Source organism: Protopterus annectens, chromosome 9.part0 (assembly GCF_019279795.1).
Source record: "Protopterus annectens isolate FY-2018-M chromosome 9.part0, PAN1.0, whole genome shotgun sequence".
Taxonomy (NCBI): Eukaryota; Metazoa; Chordata; order Ceratodontiformes; family Protopteridae; genus Protopterus; species Protopterus annectens.
The window spans coordinates 678,754,199-678,778,787 of NC_056743.1; the positions used below are offsets into that span (position 1 = coordinate 678,754,199).

Sequence of the window (24,589 nt, forward strand, 5' to 3'; positions counted from 1 at the left end):
GCTCCAATGTCACCTTTGCCTTGCTTTTCTCACCATGAAAGATCCAATCCTAATTGTCTGTCTCTTTCTTTGCAAAAACAGTGGCTCTAAAAACTCCCATACTAGGGTTCTAAATCTACACCGACAAATTGAAAAGACCCTCTGGATATATAAGTTTTTCTGTTTGCTCAATGTATTCTCAGTCTGTGGAATAATTTTGTGCTGCAGATCAAAGTACTATTATAACTACCTACCTTTAAGGCTAATCTTGATGACTGGATGGCTAGACACAAATTTACACAGGGGTTGTCATGTAAAGTTCTGCTTGCTTTTGGAGTTAAACACTATTAAGCGCTTGAAAAGAGAGGCACAAACTTTTAAGTGTGTCTGCTTAAAGGTATATGTTGCTAGGCTTTTTATGGTCCTTGTGATCACTTGTCTATTATTGTCCATATGTCCCTAAAGCTTAATTAAATGAATCCTGATTTAAAGCAGACTATTGAATGAATCCTGATTTAAAAAAAAAAGTCAGAGAACTTTATGGTGTCAAAGAAAATTACACATTAGGTGGGAGAAAAGATGAACATGCTCCTTTTCACGAGTGAGGCAGTAACTGCAAAGTTTTGTTCTGCATGGCTGAGTTTGTCTGCTATTAATGCTTCATCATGAATGTTTATTTAAATAACTTGGTTGTTTAAAATGGTGAATATGTTCCAGGGAGTTGAATTCAGTGATTCAAAGTTCCAAGTTTAAGTGACCTAACTGTATTCTTACTAAATAGAAATGATCACACACTAACATTTATACAAGATTTTAATGATTGTTGTGTACTTATCACACTGTTTGGTTTTGGAATTACATTTTACTGATAATGTATTGCGGGAGAGAAGATAATTAATTAGTTTACAAATTCAGTTTTCAGTAAAACAGTTACAGGTACAAACTGTTAAAGGAGTACCCATACGAATGCTTAATATTTGAGTATTGGACTGCTTGTGATATTTAGGAACCTTGAAAAGGTACTACGCAAAGTTAATTCTGCACAGTGTTTAAGGAAGATTTAGACTGACTACACCAACACAAGGTAACACACCTGTCTAATAACCTATGAGGTTAATATAAGCTGTATGTATACTATAACAAACTGTTAGAGGGCAATGGGGATGTTTATCAAAGGCCACAATTTTCCAGCAATTTTTGCAAAATATTTCTGCACTTTCTGATAAACATTTCTGGAATTTTCAAGTAGCCTGAGTATAACTAAGAAAAACTAAGAAAATTGTCTGCATACATAGTTGGCAAAGTCTAAGTCACATAGCTTGTTGTCATTGACCCATTCCAGTTCCAGTGAGTTTCTGTATAATGCTTTCCACATAACCCAATCAATAACTATTGTGAATAACAAGGGAGACAGTATACATCCCTGTCATGCACCAGTGACCACCACAAACCAGTCACTGTAGTCGTTATACACCAGAACTGTGCACTTGCTGTCTTGATACAGACTCTTAAACAGTGTAATGAATTTTGGAGGAATCCTGCATTCTGCCAAGATGTGCCATAGTGATGGTCTATGTATGCACTCAAAGGCATTTTTGAAGTCCGCAAAGTTGACAATGCCTGGTTTCATCCAAGCTGTTGCTTTTTCTGTAATTTGTCTTAGTGCAAATATCTGGTCAGTGCAGGATCAACCTGATATAAATCCAGTCTGTTCCTGTGTGGGTCTGTCATCAGTTGTTCCTTTGAGTCTGTTCAGTAATACACTGGCAAAAACTTTGCCTGGGACTGACAACAATGTGATTCCATACCAATTTGTGCAGTCTCCAAGATCTCCCTTTTTTAGTAAAGGGATGATGATGCCATTTTTCCAGAATAAACGACGACAATAAACAGAGACCAACTATTAGATTAGCAAGTGGAAAAACTGCAAAAATGCAAGAACAATTAAATAAATGGCAAGATCATTTTGAATCTGTGCTCAACTCCCCCACACCAAATGGTCTGCACGACTTTGGCAATGACGGCCAAGTGTCAACAATGATTCTAGATGTGAATTTGGCAGACATTGGCGAGATTGAAGTAAAGGAAGCTATATCCAAACTAAAGAATCGAAAAGCTCCAGGAACAGACCAGATACAATCAGAGTTGTTAAAGTATGCTACGTCTTCAGTGGAATATTTCACACGTCTCTTTAACAATATATGGACTCAAGAAAAGGTACTCAATGAGTAAAAAAAATGGATATTATATAATGCAATATTTTTTGGAGTCAAATAGTCCTGTATCAGAAGTCAGGTATACAATCATAGAATTGTATTTAGACCTTGAAAGCCAACTCCTAAATTCAGATCTAACAATACATGCACTTCCTTCCTCAATCGTGTTCTTATTTGTATGTGCTTTCCCTTTGTCTGGATCATTTTTCTCTACCTAATTGGGTTTTCTCCTTCCTTCCAGAAACATGCCCATTTAAATAAATTGCATTTACCCTAGTCCTTCTGGCATGGGTCATGACTGAAATGGGTTTGGTATAAACCAAATCACTTACCCAATTAATAAATTAATAAAACATTGGGAACAAAACTTGGCATAGAGAGAGTCCACATTCAGTGAAGTTGAGAAGAAAAGCTTTAAAGGTCAATATATAAATATAAAACTTACAAACGACTTAAAGACAACATAAAGACTGGATGGGAAACAGAAAATACACCCCTGGGATTCCATCTGTGTCCCTGCTGGACAGGGGGAAAAAGGTGCTGACTTTGTGGGAAAATGGGCAAAATTCTTGGCTAGGCTTATAAGGGCCTCCGGGCCAATAGCCTAGTGTCATCCTATGAATCTATTAAGCAACAGCTGAGTGAAAAAGATTCTAGGTACTTCCATTTGACAGGAAAAATCATGATCAGTAAATGAAAGGTTGAGCAATGACAAAATGAAATTCACTTTTAAAGTACTTTTTTAATAGGGCTTTATCCATTCCCAGAACCCACATGCTACATAGTAATTCAATGACCGCTGCCCCTCAAGTAGAGGGAATTCAGCAAGATACTGCAGTCTTGACCTTGGTATGCACATCCTTGACTTCCAGTTATGTGAAAATACTTTTTTAGTGTCCGTGAGAACCACCTTGAAGTTCTGCCTGGCACCACTGCAGGTCCACAGCCATATACTATAGTTAAGAATCAGTACATTTTTGGGAAGAGACTTAATATCACTCAATACATGTAAGTGAATAACAATGTATAACATATTCTTATCTTATCAATAAGAAATACAATTCCTGAAATGCTATTAAAGTGCTGTGGAAACATGTAAGTAATGCAGGTAATTCTTCAGTTATAGCCATATGTTTGCTGTCTCATTGGAGTTATAATAAGTTAGGCATCAAGTTGTGCTACTCCTGCTAGTCCAAAAGCTTGCTGCAGTTTGATCTTAGTGTATTCTATGTTTGACCTATCGGTTGTTTAATGAAACAGGCAGTGCACGTTATTGTGTATTAATTGAGGTAGACAAATTCTTAGTTTGTTGTTTTTTTGGAATGATAAACAGTAAGAAGGAAGCAGCCAGATCACAAATGAAGAAGAAGAAGAAGAAGAAGAAGAAGAAGAAGAAGAAAACAGTAAGATGGGAGGAAAGTGGAAAGGTGCAGGAAAGCGCAGGTAGAAAAAATGGCACCAAGAAGACTTGAGAGGAAGGGGAACAGATGTTAAGTGGGTAGTGATGATGACAATCATGTGATTTCAGTGTCAGATTCTGCAGCAGAACGTAAGGATCAATACAGGAATATAAAGTAGAGTTCATGGCATTACTGTTCATGAAGATGAGTTATAACATGTTAAGTTCTGGTAGCAACTAACATGCATGAACGTCATGCACCTAATGAGAAGAGTTATCTTTCGAATATTCCACTTTGCTTCTACTTTGCTTCTTCCCCTGCTAAGCCACACAGACGTACTTCAGTATTATCACAGGATTCAGGGCTGCTAGAATGCTTTCAACCCATCCATGTCTCTTACAATTACTTCATTAGCAAATTAGCAGATCAGCAACTTTGATAAACATGAAAGCAAATAGTGCTCTACTCACTCGAGATCTCCTTTCGTGGAGCAGTGATTCCAACGTGTTCTTCAGGTGCATGTCTTTTGCAGAAGCGTCCGTGAACACAAAGATGTCTGAGAGTGGCGGGCTGTTAAGGAGTGCCATCTGACAGTAATGCAACAAATAAGGTAATATATTACTAGTAACACAACAAATAAGGTAATACATTACTAGTAACACAACAAATAAGGTAATACGTTACTAGTAACACAACAAATAAGGTAATACGTTACTAGTAACACTACAAATAAGGAAATACATTACTAGTAACACAACAAATAAGGTAATACGTTACTAGTAACACAACAAATAAGGTAATACGTTACTAGTAACACTACAAATAAGGAAATACATTACTAGTAACACAACAAATAAGGTAATATGTTACTAGTAACACAACAAATAAGGTAATATGTTACTAGTAACACAACAAATAAGGTAATACATTACTAGTGTTAACAGTTTCATAACCAGCCCATTGGGTAAGTTAGACCCCTAAACAGTGAGAAAAATCATACTGTTAATCACACAGAATTAAAGTGCCATCTAATGAAGTTCGTTCACTGAGTGTCACTGTAGCACAACCTATTGGCTGAAATGTAAATTGCTGAAATTAAAAGAAAAAGAAGTATTTTACTCGGTGACTGACTTCCCCTCCAACGGTCTCCTACTGGGGAAGACCCGTCATACTTGGCTTTCCTAATAGCAACTTAAAACTATACTAAGTTATACAATAAAATCAAATAAAAAAATACATTTCACAACTAGATCAGGCTAAATAATTTCAGTTGCAGCTCATCTAATTCAGATTAAGTTGATGATGTCCATATTTGTAATGTTGAAGAATCCTTTCACATGTTTTTTCGACTGTTCCAGAATGCAATTATTTTGTAAAATTATATTGAAAGACCAAAATGCTGAAGATCACAATGTCTAAAAATCTTGAATACTAAATTCCCCTACCAGTGTGAACCCAGGAAGGAGTGAGAACATGAGTCCTGCAGAGGTGGAATCCAGGAATTCAATATTGTGGTTTTCAGCATTTTGATCTGTCAATATTATGGTCTCACGATTATGGGTCTCAAGGTTTTGGGCTTCAAAACTGTGATTGTAAACCTATATATATATATATATATATATATATATATATATATATATATATATATATATATAAATATATAGGTTCATAGGTTCATACTAGGCTAGGCTATCTGCCCTAGGGCATTTATAAGCCTAGCCAGAGTGTGTTTGGCTTTCGCCACCCATTTTAAATAAATTTTGTTATGCCCTTTTTCGAGGTTAGTATACTGTGCCTCTGTCTAACAGTGACACAGAAATGATACCCAGGGTAAACCTACGATCTCCCATCCACTCATCAAGATTCCTCTTGAAGAGCATCAATGAGGGACTCTGCCTAACCTGGACAGGGATTTTATTCCAGAGTGAAGGGAGCCTCTGGGATATGAATCTGTCCCTCCAGCATCTCCTATTTATTTCAGTGCTGATGTTCAAGTCTCTCGAGTGCGTAGCTCGATGGGATTTGGATTTTCTGAGGTGCAGCATGTCCATTAATTCCGAGTTGGACATGGCTTTATACTTCAGGCACAGATCGCCTCTGAGCAGGTGGTATGCCACTGAGTAGAGCTGGAGTTTCTTTAACCAGACAGCATATGGCATCTGTTTGAGCCCTTTGATCATCTTGGTGAGGTACTTTTGGGGTCTTTCCATTTGCTGCAGGTGTCTGGTAAGGTACATCCAAAAAGGGGCATTGTACTCAATTATGGGCCTGATGAGGGATGAGTAAAGAGGCACAATGACCTCCTCTGATCTAGATGTGAATCCCTTCATGATTAGGTGGGCTATATAAAATGTTTTTCTAACCACTTTGGCCACGTGGTTGTCAAATGAGAGATGCTATCAACTTGGGTCCCCAGGTCCCTAATTACTTCTTCTGCACTTAATGGATTACCACCTATGTGGTAATTTGTGGGCACTTTGTTTTTGCCAAAGGGGATGACTATACACTTTTTGGCATTTAGCTTGAGGCCATGGCTCTGGCACCAGTTGTCTGTTTCTATGAGGCCCTTTCGGAGGATGCTTGTGTTGGCTGGAGAGTCAATTATGGCATCCAGTTTGCAGTCATCTGCAAACTTGGTCAGCCACAGTCCTTCCATGTTGGCCTGGACCTCCGAGAAATATATACCAAACAAGAGAGGTCCCAGGACTGAGCCTTGTGGGATGCCACTTGTAACTGGTTTGGAGTCTGACATGGCTCCAGCAATTCTAACCATGTGGGTTCTGTCCTTGAGCCAGTTTGCAACCCATCTAGTGACATAGGGGTTTATATTTAAGCTGGTGAGCTTATCTATAATGCCGGAGTGGGATATTGTATCGAAGGCTTTTGTGAGGTCCAGGTAGGCTGTGTGGACCACCTTCCCCACGTCAATGGCCTTGGTGACTGTTTCAAAGAAAATGACCAGGTTTAAGAGGCAGGATCTGCCCTTAACAAAGCCAAACTGGGTAGGATCCAGTGTCTGTAGGTCCCCAATATCTTTATTTATGAGGTCCATGATGATCCTTTCCATAGCTTTACAGACCAAGCTAGTCAGGCTTATGAGACGATAGTTTCCAGGATCCGTTGAGGCACCACCTTTGTGGAGAGGGACCACTGTTGCTGTACGCCACTCTTTGGGTACATATCCTGTAGTAATGCTGAGAATGAACAGTAGTTCTATGTTTGAGTTTAGCTCTTCTTGGAGTTCATGTAGGATGCAGCCCAGGACACCGTCTGGTCCCATTGATGCTGTGTTTTTTGCTTTGGAGAGGGCAGCTCTTACCTAAGCATCTGAGATGTCAGGGGGGCAGCACTCTGCTGGGATAGATATTTGCCCTTTTGGTGGGGAGGGGAGGGAGAAGTTTGCGCTGAACATGTCAGCTAGGATATTAGCAATGTCTGTGGGTTCGGTGTATTTTTTGTCATTTTGGACTAATTCTGAGCATATCTGGGAATTCCCACCCAGGTTCCTAACATAAGTAAAGAAAGCCTTGTGATTATCCTTAGTGTCCTGTGCAATTTTTCTCTCAAAGCTGGCCTTAGACGATTTTATGAGTGCCCGTAGTTTTTTGCTAATACTGATCAGAGATGCCTTCCCTTTTTGGGATTTTGCTCTATCATGTAGTAGCTTCCTCCTTCTATTGTATAGTTTGTTTATGGCTGGGGTTCACCAGACAGGACATCTGCCTTTGGAGGATTGGGTCTTGGTTTTATTTGGGATTGCTTGATCCATGCATTCCTGAAGGTGTTCATAGAATGCGTTTATAAAGGATTCTGTGGTCTGGGCCGTATTTTCCACAGGCCCGGGGGCTTTGAAGGATTCCACCTCAGTTTTGAGGAGTGTGAAATTTGCTTTAGAGAAGTTTTTCACTGTGGTTTTCTGGGCAGGGGGTGGGGTTGGGATGTGATTATCCAGTGAGATTAGTTTATGGTCTGATCTTACCAGTGAGGGATACACTTCTGGTCTGGAGCATAGAGTCCCCATGTTGGTGATGATCAGGTCCAGTATGTTTTCCCCTCTTGTGGGAGTGGTAACAAGTTTGTCCATAGCATTTGAGTTTATAAATTCTAGGAACCTTTGGGCTAGGGTGTTGGAGCTAGAGTAATGCTCCCAGTCTATGTTTATGTAGTTGAAGTCGCCCAATACAATGGTGTTTGGAGAGACCTTCATATTTTCCAGTGTTCTCAGGAAGGCCGAGTAGGGTTCCTGGGTTTGGGAGGGTGGTCTGCAGCAGGCTATAAACTGGAAGGCAGTTTTACCCACTGTTAGTTGCACATGGATAGTCTCTGATGCTTCGTGCTGTGCCACCAACCTGGAGGTGTGGGTATCTTTGACGAATATTGATACTCCCCCTCCTTTTGTGGTTCGGTCCAAGTTTTGGGGCTGAAAAGCATGGTATGAGGTATAACCTGGTAGTGCTGGGGTGCTCTCGGGAGCCTTGAACCAGGTTTCTATTACTGCACAGATATCTAAAAAAGGCACTATGGGGGTAGCAAGAGCCTTTGCCAATATCCGAAAGACCAGGGGTGACAGGTGCAAGCCGTCCCTAGCTAAGCATCGTGGCTTGTCGAGCATGTCATCCCAGGCTGACAGGCATTGGATCCCCTTTGAATGACACCAATACTTAAGCCAATTGTTGAAATTGATCATCTTGTCTTCATATTGTAGCATCATTCTTGGTGAGGGTAAGATGCTACTCAAGGTCAGGGTCATACCGGCCTGGGCTACATGCTCAGAGAGCTCCTCTATGTCTCTTTTCATGTATTCCAGGGAGGTACGTCTCAGGTCATTCACACCAGCATGGACAATGACCGAGTCACATTTGTACTTGCCTTGGAGTGACCTGAGTGCTTGTGTTATGTGGCAGATCCTAACGCCCGACAGGCAGCTCACCATGACCTTCTCCTTGTTCAGCCTGGTGAGCGGGACGTCAGTGTACCTGACGATAGAGTCACCTATTACAAGTGTATCAGGTGTGTTGTTTAGCCTTAAGGGCTGTGAATGTTTGGCACACTGGCTTTGTGAGCTATGTGTTGCATGTGTTTTGTTTTGTGGTAGCGGTTGCTTGGGTGTCTGCTTTGGAGGTCTCTGCTGCTTAGGCAGATTTTTATTTAGAGCCTCTGAGTATGTTTTTGTGTGTTTATGTGCTTGGTTTGCTGTCGTTGTAGGTCTATGTGAGACTGGAATTGTATTAAGTGTGGTTTCCTTCTCCTCCTGACTGGTTACGCCAGTGCTGAGTTGAGAGAGCTTAGCCTCCAGTTTGGCTATATGGTTGCATCTCTCACATGTGTTGGAATTTGTTGGGAGGAGGAGAGGGTTGTCTGTGTACATGAGGCAGTTGTAACATTGCCTCAAGATTTCCAGATTCACCAGCTGGACCGGAGAGGAGATTGACAACTGACCTTTGGACATGCTAGAATAATATTGGGAATTCCTTTATAATTGAAAAAAGGGCCAATGGGGAACAAGGTACTCAAGGGGAGTTTGTGAGGGTGTAGTGCTTTTAATTTTTTAGTGCTGCCTTATATAATTGCTTTAGTGAGCAAGTGCCAGGTAACTTAAATGCAAAAACGACAAACGGTAACTTTCTTTCAAGTGAAACAAGGAAATAAGTACAGTAAGCAATGCAGATATCACTAGGGATCCACAGAAGCACTGAAAAGCCACATTTTAAGTGGAATTAGCGTTTCAGGGAAATAACAAGCAAACAAACAACAAGCATACAAACAAAGCTAGATTCAGCAGGCCTGGATCTAGTCTATGCTACAGCAAACAAGGTGTACCAATTTCAGTAAGAAACAGTTCAAATATGCAGGCACAATAAGCCTTTAACCAGAAATTCCCAGCTCAGAAGGGCAGAGTCCAGCCTCTTCTCCCACAAGAGTGCAGACCACAAACCTTCTTAATGTAAAATAAATAACTGGCCTGAATCCCAAGTGCTATATATATATGTATATATATATATATATATATATATATATATATATATATATATATATATATATATATATATACATATGTATGTATAAATGTGTGTGTGTGTGTGTGTGTGTGTGTGTGTGTGTGTGTGTGTGTGTGTGTGTTGCATAGCAGGCTTTTTTCACTGTCAGAATAGCCTTGCTACATTTCTTGGAAACTGCTCAATCATAAATATTAAATGTGACTGCATTATTTTGCATTTGGCTTTGTACATATCATTTTCCCTTTTGTCTCTTTTTTGTCTATACTAAGCATTCAAACTCCTCTAGACTCTGATCATAATCTTTCTCCTTAAACCCACTTCCTCTGGACTCATTCTGGAATCCTTGCCTTGCCCACTACGCCCTTCAGAACTGCATGCAGTAATCACATTGTGGCTTGAGCAGGTCCTGACTGAGTAGCGGTATTACATCTTTGGTTCTGAAGATTGCATCCCTAAGGACACACTCAATCATTCCAACAACTACCACTTTGATGTTGTCACTCACTATTATCCTGATGATCTAGTCCTGTTGAAATGAACTCCCCTGGATGCTTTTCTTGCTTTGTCAGCATGAATTGTACTTTCCTCAATATAACAGTCGACATTGTATCTGTTGTGGCCCAAGTGCAACACGGCATTTATCTTAACTCACCACAAATGGCACGTTTCTGCCCAACTGATCAGCCTTTCCAAGTCCTTACTTACAGTCTTCCTATCATTTTCCACTGCTAAATGTGTTTTGTGTCATCACTGAATACATCTCAACTCTCCAGATTTTTGCCTAACATGTTTGGTGTGCTCCTTATAGAATTTGTGGTTTTCTGGCAAATCACTGAGGCTTGAAGTCGCTAAATAATAACATACATTTGAGTTTCAGACTTCATTTTCTTTAAAAAACGCATACTGACACAAATTATGTTACTCAGGCAATGTTCTAAGTATGCAAGAGCAATATTTAAAATCTATCACTATTTTTGGGTCTTTTTCCCTCTATTAGTTTAGGCTTTGTTCAGTTTTGAGTTATGCTGAAGAAACCGGGCCTGGTTTAAGTTCTCTCAGGTATGAATGAAATAGATACAGTGTAGAGCAATGGATCCATGGCTGCCTTCTGTAGTACTTCAGTACTCATTTTCCTCATTTCTGACATCATCCATCTCACCACAAGCCTTTCTTCTATATCTTTCATTCATTTAGACATCTACCACTAGGTCCTCAGTCATGCTTCCAGGCCTTACCATTTTTAATTTTTCAGAAGATCCCTGTGTAGGTCCATGGCAAAGGTCTGGGTGAAGTCTACCAACACTCCTTGGTCCAGTTCACCTGTAATATAGACATTTGGCCATCAACCCATGGTTGTTGTTGAGCTGGAGTTTGAAGTTCAAAAGGAAAGAACAGCCCTTTTCCTCAGGATTGTCTCCATGATTTTCTTGTTACTGGGCTAATAAATCTGTAGTTCTCCAAATATACACCCCTCCTGGGATACTACTCTTACCATCTTCCAGGCCTTCTCTTCAATGGCCTAGAAATATGAGGAAAAATCTGCTTCTCTGATTTAAGCTGGTTTCCCACCCTTTCAGAAAATGTAATGCAAACACACTAGACTAGATGCCATTCCAAACTGTCCCATTTCTGAACCCCTGAGTTTTTAAAAACAGATTTCACAGAATTCTTTTCAATTGTTTTGATCATCAGAATGACAGCTTTTACCACTTTATTCTTCTAATAAAACAAACATATGTTAGACAAAACGTGTGACTCCCTTCAGCAGAATCCAATCATATACCAGTATTTGCAAAGTTTAAATGAAATACAGCTAAATGATTGAAAAAAAATCTCTTTTATTTTTACCTGTATTGCTGAGAAACACATTTCTGGTTCATCACCTCCGCCTATTGCATATAAATCAGAGAGCTTCCTGAAGAATTCTTCTGGATCTCGAGTTTTTGTGACTGGACCAAAGTCTGACAAATTGAAGAAGAGGTTCTACATTGTATTAATTATTATCATCTCTATTTCAACAGCAAGTGGATAGCTTATCTACAACTTGTGCTTGAGTGCTGGCTGCATTTACCTGAACTATAACGCATTTCTGACAACTTTTGTAAATACTGAATGGAAACACCTATATACACCAAAGTATTTAAGCATTATCTTTGATATCTTGAAATCCAGCCTCTCACTACAAAAGTTCCACAAACCTATTTGAACACATTGAATGTCTGTGGCTGTTAGACATATGCACTCTTCAAATGAAACATTCTAGCTTTCCTCAAAAGGCACTAACAAAAGCTAGAAGGCTTTCAAAACTGTCAGCATGAGCTAACTTTAATGTCTGTCAGAAAAAAACACATTTAGAAATCTTGCCTTAAACAGGGTAAGAATTGTCAATGTCCACAGCCCAGAAAACTTAGTTTGTGCCTGTTTAAGCAGACATTTGGCCTTCTGATATTACAAAAATATAAGACATTTGAAATATTTATATCTTGGATTAATACTTTATTGACCACTATACTATATATTTTATCTTCTTTTACTATTAAATTGTTCTGTTTTAGTCTTATTGCAACACAGTTTGTTAAAGGAATGGAAAATTGAAATATTGTATCATATTGTATTACCACAGGTCTGACAATATACGCCAAACAGGTAAGGTGCAGCTAAACAACTTTATCCTGTAAAATTCAGTCTGATTCTTACAGTCTAAATATGCATATTGTGCAATGAAAAAGTACAAAGATTTTTTACCACTTAATTTTGCTGAAATTATGCTCCCAACATGGAAAGTGAGCTTTCTGATTCAAAAATATGCAGTTTTTGTACTTTAGTTACATCAGTGGAGCTATATTTATAAAAGTAAAAATGTGTTTTATGTACTGTGTGGTAAGCATATTTTGAATTACTTCCTGATTCTATGACATCCAGCTGCACCTTTTAATGATGTCATAAGGGGGCAAATAGTGTGTATAATTCAATATCTTGAGATATTGAATTGAAGAGTCCTGCTATGCCAGAAACACTTACTGACATTCTGTAACATTCTATTTTATTGAATCTTATTACATATTATTATTAAATATTATGCCCAAACTTACTCAAGAACTTACTCAAGAATGGCTCAGTGGTGCAGCAATAACATTGTCTCCTCACAGCAAGAGGTTCTCCGGTTCAATTCTTGGCTCTAGTGCCTTCTGTGTGGAGTCTGCATGTCCTTCCTGCATTTGTGTGTGTTTCTTCTGGGTACTCCAGTTTCCTCCCATGTTACAAAGATATGTTTGAAGTGTTTCTCCCCAGGCCTCTGTAGGAAATTGGCTTTGTTCCAAGTCAGAGTTTCCCAGTAAACAAATGTTAAATAAATAAAAATAAAACTTGGTGGAGCAATAGAGTGCAGCCAATGTCATCCAGTGTAACAGCATATCTATCTATCTATATATATATATATATATATATATATATATATATATATATATATATATATATATATATATGGGGCAGTACAGCCATGAGGATGGCTAGTGCAGGAGCTGCAGCTGTAGGGTGGCATGATAGTCATACCTGCATTTTCCCCATACAAAATGAAGGACGGGGCCACTAGTCCATAGGAAATTAAATCTATTTTTGAAAGCTAAACACTATGACCTATTTCCACAACAGATTGAGATATAGTTCACACTACACCAAACCACATGTGTGTGGTCTCATTTTCTCAATTTGACTACCAAAGACTGCAGTACGACTCCACCTGTATATGGAACTTGGTACTGCAGGCAGTTTGAATTCTCATCAGGTGCTGCCTGCACTACTTAGTGCTAAATACACTATGGAGCTCCTGCTTTACTGAGAAGCCCATTCAGTTCAATGGACATTTTTCATTCCAGAAGTAATCTAGCTGATGTATAACACACACAAACATAATTTACTTTATTCTGTCATTGCAGTGGTTCACATACCCCAGTTTTCATTCTAAAAGTGATCAGCCCATAGCAGACAATTAGAAGTTATGTCCTTACCATAACGTTCCATGTGGAGTGTTCATCTCGCCTTTGTTCTTACACCTGCGATCCTCGGTGGTCGTGGCGCTTGCAAGCTCTGCATCGAGAAGAAGCTCGAGACAACCTAATACCCACAATCCCCCTCTGCCTTTACCTCAGATCTAGTTTGCAAGCAAACCAGCAGTCAGAGAGAGAACACACTCATGCCAAAAATTTACATAAAAGCAAGAACACTTATATCTATATATATATATATATATATATATATATATATATACACATGTACATCATATATATACAACAACTGCAAGTGCAGAAACAGAATATCCCAGACCAGGCACTAAATTGAACGTTCTTCCTGAAGGTGGAATGTAAGAACAAAGAGATGAACACTCCACATGGAACGTTATGGTAAGGACATAACTTCTAAATGTGAGAGTGTTCGATCTTGCCGTTTGTTCTTACACCTGCCTAGCTCCATGTTCCTGAGGAACTCACGGGAGAACGTTCTTGAGCACAGTGGAACCAAAGGTTGCCCTGTCCCTAGAAACCCTGTCTACTTTGTAATGAGAGATGAATGTATGTGGTTTAGACCAAGTAGCAGCTGCACAAATCGTGTCTAATGGTAGGCGAGCTGCATGAGCCAGGGATGTAGATACTGATCTTGTAGAATGTCCTTTGGGTTTGACAGATAAAGTTTGATTTGAAGAATCATAAACGTATATAATACAATCAGTTAGCCATTTGGAAAGAGTTCGTTTAGTAACTGCTACACCTTTCCTGTTGTCAGCAAAAGCTACAAAAAGTTGATCAGATTTCCTGTGATCCTTTGTTCTATCCAAGTAAAATCTAAGTTGTCTATGAACATCCAACTTGTGTAACATATACTCCAACTTACTGGAGTGATTTTTGAAAAAGGTAGGCAGTTCAATGGATTGATTAATGTTATTAATAGAGCAAACTTTGGGGAGAAAGGATGGATTAGTGCGAAGAGATACTCTGTCAGAGTGAAAGATCAGATAAGGGTGTTTAATGGAAAGAGCTTGAAGCTCAGACACTCGCCTAGCGGATGTAATGGCTACCAAAAAGAGGGTCTTCCACGACAAATACTTCAATGGACAAGAGGAGGCTGGCTCAAATAGAGGTAACATCAATTTAGATAATAAAAGGTTTAGATTCCAAGGAGATGTAGGAGTTCTAACTGGTGGTCTAATATGGAAAGATCCTTTTAAAAAGGCCTTACAAAGTCTGTGAGCCATAATAGGTGCCCCACATTCTTCCACATGAAAGTTGGAAATGGCAGCCAATTGCACTCTTAAAGTGGCAGGAGAAGCTCCTTGGTGGAACAATTCTGTTAAAACTCCAAGATCTTGTTTAAAGGAGCTATAACAGGGTCCAAATGCTGTGTATTTGCCCAGAACACAAAACGCTTCCATTTACTAGTGTAGGTCTTTGTAGTGGAAGCTTTATGAGAAGCCACTAGTATATTCTGAACTGCAGGTGAGAGAAGATCAGACCTGGCTAAGTAGGGAAGCAGCCAAGCTGCTAGATGGAGTGACAAGAGCGAGGGGTGGGGAGCCCCTGATGAGTGGGTCAGTAGATCTGGCTCCGGGTCCAGGATCCAGGGTCCCCGAATGCGGTGTGCCAGAAGAAAGGGAAACCAAATCTGACGAGGCCAGAATGGGGCAATGAGGATAATTGTCCTTTGCAGGTTGTTGGCTTTCTGCAGAAACTTTGCAATCAGGGGAAAGGGAGGAAAAGCGTACAGGAGACCCGGGGGCCAATCGTGAACCAGTGCGTCCCTGGGGACTTCCCCTGAAGGGGGTAATAGGGCAAAGTAGCTCCTGCATTTGGCGTTCATTGGAGACACAAAAAGATCGCAGGAAGGCTGTCCCCACTTGCAAAAAATCTTCTTCGCAACTGACTGTTTGAGGGACCACTCGTGAGGCAACAGGATTGCTCTGCTCAGCCTGTCGGCTATGACGTTGGATGACCCCGGGATATGCGTTGCGATCAGAAAGCGACCCGTGGACTCCGCCCATTGCCAGATTCTCATGGCCTCTCTGCATAGCTGATAAGATTTGGTTCCCCCTTGTTTGTTTATGTACCAGACTACGGACATGTTGTCTGTCTGAACTGCAATAGTCCCTAGAGGAAGAAGGGGAGCAAAGTGTTGCAACGCTAGAAACACTGCCCTCAACTCTAGAACATTGATGTGCAGATTGTACTCTAAATTGGTCCATTCGCCTTGGACTGTCTGTCCCTGAAAGATGCCCCCCCACCCTATCAGGGAAGCGTCCGTGGTCACCGTAGCTGTCGGCGTGGGTAGCACAAATGGTCTTCCGCTGGAAAGGTTGCAAGTCTGAAGCCACCAGGCTAGGTGTGATCTGCATGTGTTTGTGATCAGAATTTCATGTGTCAGAGGTAGTTGTTGGAACGACCATTGTGCAAACAGTAGCCATTGTAGAACTCTCATGTGCAGTCTTCCCAATGGTATCGCAATGAGAGAAGCTGCCATGAGACCCAAAACCTTCAGAACCAGTTTTGCTGGGGATTTTCTGGATGACAGAAGAAGAGATATGTGGCTTTGTAGTGAGGCTATCCTTTCTGGAGGAAGCCTTAGAGTTAAATGATGCGTATCCAATTCCGCTCCTATGAATAAGATATGCTGTGATGGCTGTAGTAAAGATTTTCAAATTTACGGAAATTCGAGGTGAACACAAAGTTGTAGAGTGTAATCCCTGGCCTGTATCAGTTGGCCGGGTGGTGGCAGAAAGGAGCCAGTCGTCCAGATACGGAAACACCTGGAATCCTATGCGTCTCAGATGAGACGCTACCACTGCCATGCATTTGGTGAAAACCCTGGGGCCTGAGGTCAGACCAAAGGGCAGGGCTCGAAACTGATAGTGACTGGCTCCCAGCCGGAAGCGCAAATGATCTCTGGACGCCCTGGCCATTTTGATGTGGTAGTATGCGTCCTTCAGATCTATGGAGCACATCCAGTCGTCCTTCTGTAAGAATGGAAGGATCGATTGAAGCGTGACCATTCGGAACTTTTCTTTCTTGACAAAGGTATTGAGGTTGCTTAGGTCCAGAATCGGCCTCCAGTCCCCTGTCTTCTTTGGAACTAAAAAGAACCTTGAGTAAAGTTCCGAATCCTCTTTGGTCCGCTGGGACTGGTTGGATGACTCTAGCAGCTTTGAAATTTCTATAGCTGCTGAGTCTCGCATATGGGGCGGCACATCTAGGAGTCTTCTCTTTGGTATGGAGGTGGATTGGATAGGTAATCTGTAACCTCTGGTAACCACGCTTTTACCCAGTTGTCTGTAGTAAGATTTTGCCAGGCCTGAGGGTATAAAGCTAAGCGACCCCCGACTGCCTCCAGAGCAGGACAGTCGGGCCTCCTCTCAGGAGTGCTGGAAAGGTTTTCCAGGGGGGGTATCCCTGTCACCTTGGTTTTGCGGACCCCCTCTACCGCCAGGGCGGCGTCTTCCACCTCTGCCCCCTCCTCTGCCTCTAGAGGGGGCATCACCCTGTGTGCCTGGGAAAGAACCTTGGTGTTTTCGAAACCACATTTTCCCACCGCATTGCCCTTTGGGGTACGGTCTGGATGGGGTGGAAAAACGGACTCCGACAGCAGACAGAGTCTTTCCCTCCTGCTCACACCGGGTAAGGTTCTCCTTTACTTTGGGGCCAAAGAGAGTGGCACCGTCAAATGGGGCGTTAGTAAAGGAAGACTTGAAGGCTTCCGCAAATGAACATAAGCGCATCCAGGATTGTCTACGAAGAGCAATCGCTGAAGCTGCTGCCCTACTCGATCCTTCGGCTGCGTATGAGATCAGCCTCATGGACGAGTTTACAATGGATGTAAGGGTATTGAGTTGTGCTGTAACTTTCTCCGAGACAGCAGCATCTGTAGTACCCTGGAGGGTATCTCCCAACTCTTTGATTAGATCCCTCTGTAGTCATGTGAAGTGGGTCAAATAGTTCAGGGATCGCATAGAAAAAGCCGCTGAACTAAAACTGTCCATGGTCCTAGAATCTTTGTTAGGGGGATGGACAGATGAGGAAGATTCTGGCATCTCCTTTTTCGTGGCCGCTGCCACCACCATAGTGTCCACTGGAACTCCTTTTGTCAGATAAGCCTTGTCCTGGGGTGCAGTAATATACTTATTAGGCTTTCTAGGGACTGGCTCCACCGTGTCAGGAGTCTCCCATGCCCTTCGAGCAATCAGGTCCATTAACTCATCGAAGGGCGGAGTGACCCAGGAGGAGGAAGGGCGAGCACCAAATGCCTTCAGCAAGACCGACTCATCCTCAGAAGGGGGGAGGGATTGCCAATCACCTCTCTGCTTTAGGATCTCCAAGATGTCAGAAAAAGAGACATCTTCTGAGGGTGACTTTGGGGACCCTTCTGACTCATCCAAGTCAGTATCTGATGTCAAAGATTCTTGTGGAGAATCTAAGTGTCTCCTCTTACACAATCTTTTCCTAGGGACTTCTTCGGGGGGAGCATCCGAAGAAGCCTCCGAGGAAGAGGGGGCACCCTCCAGGGGTGGCTGAGACACAGGTGCTCGACGCTTAGCTGTAGCCGTGGGTGCAGAGGAGGATAACGGACCTTTATGGGGAGGAGAAGCTGTTTCTGCTGATGTGGTTGTCTGGGTAGACAACACCTTCCTCATGAGATCGAAAGCCCCCGGGTCCCGAGTCGAGGTATCTCCCGGTTCCAAAGAAATGGGAAGAATCCCCAAAACAGGCCCCGAAGGCATCGACCCCGAGGACGGAACCGAGTCGATCCGAGCTGAGGCCCCGAGAGGGAGCGTCGGAACCGAAACATCGGTCCGACTCTCGGTCCCGGAACCCAGGATGGATCTTCGGCTCCGAGACTCCGGTACCGGATCCAATGGAGTCGAGGTGAACGGAGCCGACCGAGAAAAGGACGGTTCTGGCACCGAGGGCTCCACAATCAGCAGCTCAGGTTCTTCCGGCTCCAAAGACTGGACAGGTCTCGGAGGAGGAACAGATGGAGACAGTGAAAGGCCTTCAAGTCTCGACATCAATTGAGAGGAGACCGAGATGAATTTGGATAAGGCCGTATTCTCCATTAACTTCTGCACCACGCGGTCTACATCGGTATCAGAAAGGGGTCTGGAAGAACGGGTCGAAGGAATCGAAGATGGAGCCGACCTCAACAGTGTCGGGGGAGGGAGCTCCGTCAACGGTTCCAAGACTCGAGGCTCGGAAACTGACAAACAGTTGAACACTCGGCCCCGAAGTCTGTGGAACTGGTGATCTAACTTTTACTGAAGAGCTCGGAGCTGATGACCTGGGCTCCGACGTCTTCGATTCCTTTGAGGATTTGGATTCCTGGTCTGAAGCATCTAGAGCCTCTTGAAAAGTAGGTTTTAACAAACCCCTATCCATGAGTTTCCTGCGCCTATCTGTCATGACCCTCCCACTGAAAGAATGACAAATAGAGCAGTCTTCTTGCAGATGGAGAGGGCCAAGACAGTAGACGCAGGAACTATGATTGTCAGTAACTGACATCTTTTGCCCACATTGGCAACGCTTGAATCCAGATTTAGCCTTCTCAGACATCTTAAACTTAATATGGTAGAAAGTGAGAAGTCAAGTCCAGTAGTAAAGTCCAATCCGGTGAAAATGTCGAATCCAGTAAAAGAAAAAAAAAAAAAAAAATGTCTATCCGGTAGTCAATCCAGTAAGGGGTGGTAGGCCCCGAGGGAAACTCTAATAAGTTTAAAATAAACTTAAACGGAACCGAGAATTCCTCAACCGTACCACACACACACACTTAGTCACTAAACAAACTTTTTAGAATAAAATTATTCTGAAATAACAAGAAAAAAATCTTAATCTTAGCTTTAGGTGCTCGAGCTCGACCCAGTGATGCAAACGCTGCAGCGGCAAACTAGATCTGAGGTAAAGGCAGAGGGGGATTGTGGGTATTAGGTTGTCTCGAGCTTCTTCTTGATGCAGAGCTTGCAAGCGGCCGACACGGAGCCGAGGATCGGCTCCAAACCCAGGTGTAAGAACAAACGGCAAGATCGAACACTCTCACATCTATTTTTTGCAATGTTATATATATGTTATTACACGGCATACCAAGCATTATATGCTTTACTAGGAATCTTCTCCTGTTCTACTTCTGTTTTGTTACTTTTTACTTGAATATAAATGCATTTAGTTATTTATTGATTTATTGTCCGACTGCCTGAGTGACAGCATCACTTTATGTGTTGAAAGCTGCTGCAAACTACAGAAAACATGCCTATCTACTGCACTCTGTTTATTCACTTTATTGCATCATCAAAATGCAGGACCCACTTGACTCGGAATCAGGAAATACCTGGCAGCTGCTTGGAATAAAGGAAATAAAAACACCAGTTTATTGCAATTAATAAATGTGGCTCCAGTGAAGAAACTAAAGTAAATCTACACTTTTTAGAATTAGAAAGACTAATATATATGACCAAAGCATAACAGTTACAAGAAGAAACGGTAAATAAAATACATTTCCAGTCAATCTTTTTAAGTCCATGACACTGATAAACTTGCCAGCAAAAAGTGAGATCAAAGTTTCAGAAATAATGACCCTTTGTATATGCATTACAGTCAGCTACAGAAACTGTGGCATTTTTTGGTGTACAGAAAACAGTTAACTGAATAAATAATTCCACAAAAGTTTTTATCACATCTTCCAGTAGCTGCAACACCTCATCCTAGCTAAGTACCTTCTTTAATACTCTGTTTCATTTATTAAAAGCTTGCAGAGGAATGCTACAAAGTGGTAAATGAGTTAAGAGTAGGTAAAGCATAACAGACCAGTACAGTTACACTGAGTGCCAGACATATGTCATTATCTAGCAGCTCTCAATCCGTCATCTAAAACATTTTACCTTCAAAATCTAATCTAATGATCCTTCATTCTCATCTTTTGCTGATACAAATAAGATGATGCTGATTAACATTACTCCTGTTGCGCTTCTACTCCTCTGCCTCTGACCAGTACCTCTTTTGAAGTACCAAGTATTTTACTACAGAGGCATGTAAGTGGGATGTTAAATAAACACCTCACCTCAAAAAAGAAAGACAGACTATAAATTGTGAATAACAGAGCAGCCTTAAACTTAGGCCATATCTTCTCAGTAGACTTTTTACAAGGTATCACTAGAACGGTAAAGAAAATTGCAGATTCACAGTCTGTGGCTTCTCAAACAGCAGATACATTGTACACCACACCCATGAATGCAGCAGAGATATGCAAAAAACACAATCCAGACATCATTAGTATTCTACCTCACAGAGGCAAGAGAAAATAATGACTTTGTCTATTTTACCTCCTGTCAGAAATCTCATTTGTTCAACAGAAATGAATCTAGGCTGCACAACAGCATTATATCACTTTATGGAACACATCATTGTATGCATTATCACAGAGACGTGGTTCAAGACCACTCATACCACCCCATTAGAGAGCTTTAACACCTACTGCGCATTCAGGCACACCAGACAAGACAAGGGCATTACAGGAAAAATCTCACTTCCAGGTTCATAAGACAGGATAATAACCTGGATCTGTTTCATGTCCGACTTAATATAACCAAAACCACTTATCACATCATAGTTAACTATAGGTCCCCCTATAGGCCAAATACCATTCTCCTAGGGGACTTCAATGATCCCGCCATCAAATGGGAGAATTATATATCCTGTAACACATATATCCATAGATTTCTGGACTTCATACAAACACTCTGGACCAGTTAGTCTGCACTCCAACATGGGCAGACAAAAATCCTGAACTTAGTCCTCACCAGTATAGAACAGCTCTGCTCCCATCTGTTGTAACTTTAACTTCTTCCCTATTCAAATTGGAATAGCTGCATATATCTGTCCACACCAGAAGTAAAGACAATGTCAAATTTAAAAATAAACCCCTATAGTTGAACCTAGATATATAACAGACTCTACAATAAGAGAAAAAAAAACATTGTACAAAATAATAAACGTAATTCTCAAGATGTCAAAAACGCTCTTGTTACACTTAACAAGGAACTCCTGGCCCTGATCAAATAAACCAAAGCTATATATGAGGAAAATATAGCCACACAGGCAAAAGACAACTATAAAGACTTCTTTAACTATGTTAGAAACCTCAGAAACAATGCCCAACCTTACACAGAGCTAATAGCAAATGGTATCACATACACAGACCATGAAAACATAGCCAATCTACTAATGGATAAATTAAGCTCTAACTTAAACCTCTCTCCCCCTTACATTCCCAGATCACATATAGACATCAACACCTCCATTAAATATGTCCTCATTTCTTCAACTGTCCCACATTGTGCATTCTACCACCCATCTTGGGTACTTTATCTCCATCACCTCTAGCTTCTTCAACTGTTGTGCCATTACTGTCCAGGCTTCTGTATTATATAGTAGTACTGGTTGCACCACTGTTTTGCATATGTTACTTTTCAGCTTCTTTGGCAGTCTTCTGTCATAATCTAACCTCAAATTCTGTGCCAGATGGCTGCACCCCCTCTGATTCTAGCTCTGACCTCTGCATTCAGACTTCCCTTCTCCTCAACCACCCCTCCCAGATACTTCAAGCTACTAATATGTTTCACTATTTTCCCCTTCTGTCTTGACTCTCAGCTTCTTCTGATTTCCCACATTTGCTACCATTGCAACTGTTTTATTTGTACTCAGTTCCATCCCATGTGCCTTCAGTTTTGAATTTCATTCCCCTAGCCTTTGCTGAAGTTCTTGCACAGAGCCTGCCTGTAATGCCACATCATCTGCATGTAGCAACTTTGATGCTCCATCACATCCATCCTGTTTGTTAAGGTAGTCCACCGCAAGTATGAGCAGCAGTGGGCTCAGAGCTGAATCCTGATGCACACCCACTCCCACTGGAAACCCCTCTGAGAGACTGAACACTGTTTGTACTTGAGTCATTTTATCCTTGTACATACCCTGCACTAATTCTACGAATGTTTCTGGGACTTCGGGCCACCACAGGAATGCCCACATCAGCTTTCTTGGGACTTTGTCATATGCTAACTCCAAGACTAGGAATGACTAGTTGGATTCTTTTCTCATTTCTAGCTTCTTCTCAACTATCTATCTCACTGCAAACATTGGATCAGTTGTTCTCAATACTGATCTGAATTCAAACCACTCATCTTCTGTCTAATTTTCTACTACTTTGCATATTCATTTGTTAATCATTACCTCTAGAACTTTCATGCAATGTGATAGGAGTTGATGCCTCTATACTGTCCACAGTTGTGAAAATCCCCTTTGTTCTTGAACACTGGCACAAGTATGCTTATTCTTCAGCTATCTGAGCTGCACCTTTCTCTCCATACTGCTTTCTCCCCTATCTCACCCAGCAGCTTTATCATATCTGCTGTGACCTCATGTGAGCCTGCTGCTTTCCCTGACTTCATTTTCCTAAGTGCTGCTCTTACTTCTTCTATGGTGGGCTCCTCTTCTTCTCTCATTATAGGCTGTATCTTGGGTAATACAGCTTCTGTGGGTTTTTCTTCATCTTCATTCCGAAGCTGTTGGAGGTACTCCTTCCATCTGCCTTTGATGACTTGTGGACTGGTGAGCAAATTTTTGCTGCCTTATGAAAACTGTCTGACTACCTTCTTTATCTTTCTTTCTTTGCTATGCAACCTGATATACTTTATTTGTGGCATCTGTTGAGTCACTTTCAGAAGCTGTGGAGTGCTCTGATGCTTTGTTCTTTGCTATTGCAATTCCTCTCCTAGCATCTTTATTATCCAACCAGTATTCCTTCCTAGCCTGGTCTGATCTCCCACATTTTCCTTCACTTCTTCTTTCTTTTGTTGACTTTCTGCACTTCTGCATCCCACCACCAGCTTTCCTTATGTACCGTATGTCCATACCTGGCTCAGCCACCTATCTGTTCTGTAGTCTTCACACATGCTGTTTTGAAGTGCTACCATTCTTCTTCAACTTTGCCTATTTCCTCTTCTTCCTGAGATACTATATCTCTGAGTAATTCCTTTTCTCCAGTCATCTTCCAGGTCTTCAGCCTGGCCTCTGTTGACCTTAGAGCCTTCTCCGTCCACTGCTTGCAGCTGATTGTGGCAACCACTAGTTTATGCTATGGGCTGACATTTCACTGGGGGTGCTGTTGCAGTCACTGATTTTACTCCAGTCCCCTTTCCTTACTTGGAGGAAGTCTATCTGAGTTGCATGTTAGACACTCTTGTATGTGATATTGTGAATGTCTCTCTTGCTGAACCATGTGTTGGCCACTATCAAGCCATTTGTCAGACAGAAGTCTAGAGTAGTCCCTCAATTTTTATTCCTGCTGCCCCACCCATATGGACCCAGGCAGTCCTCATATCTTGCTCTGTCTGCCTGATATGTGTATTCAGGTCACCCATTATCAACATCAATTGAAGTTGTCCTGTTTTATTTAGTAGGTCCTGCAACTGCTGTCTGAATGCACTCTTTTCCTCACTATCACAACCCTACTATGGCACATAGGCTGAGATTATGAATACTGCCCTTGGACTGAAGTCTGATTGCCATGCGTCTGTCACTAATTTTGATGATGTCCCTCACTGTCTTCTGAAGCTTCTCCCTCACTACAGTTCCCACACCAGTTCTAGCCTGTCCTCCTCCTGAGTAGTAGACTCTGGATACCAAGCCAAGTGGTTTTGCCGAACTGCCCCTCCATCCTCAATACATGAGAAAGACATCCAGCCTCCTTCTTACCATCATGTCATCCAATTCCAAGCTGTTTCTTGTCAGTGAACCTACACTAAGTGTAGCAATCCTTAGTTCATGTTTGGCAGGTTGATTGTTTTTATGTCCACCTTTCACTAAACAGAATTATCCCAGGTAACCCAAAGCTAGGTAATGGACACCAGCTGGCCAGTAGCTTATTGACCCAGTGCTGCTGGGCTTTATAGTGGGCACACACTGGCCAATAA

The 24,589-nt window shown here is 41.6% G+C and overlaps 1 protein-coding gene across 3 annotated transcripts in view; it reads right to left on the reverse strand.

Annotated features, from left to right (window-relative positions):
• The window catches only part of VWA7 (von Willebrand factor A domain containing 7), a 325,092-nt gene that overhangs the window by 150,592 nt on the left and 149,911 nt on the right, over positions 1–24,589 (reverse strand). For all 3 annotated transcript variants that reach the window (XM_044083283.1, XM_044083284.1, XM_044083282.1), the window contains exons 8-9: positions 11,443–11,555; positions 4,066–4,182 (exon numbers count right to left, since the gene is read on the reverse strand). In XM_044083283.1, the coding sequence (XP_043939218.1) occupies positions 4,066–4,182; positions 11,443–11,555 (230 nt within the window). The remainder of the gene's footprint in view (positions 1–4,065; positions 4,183–11,442; positions 11,556–24,589) is intronic.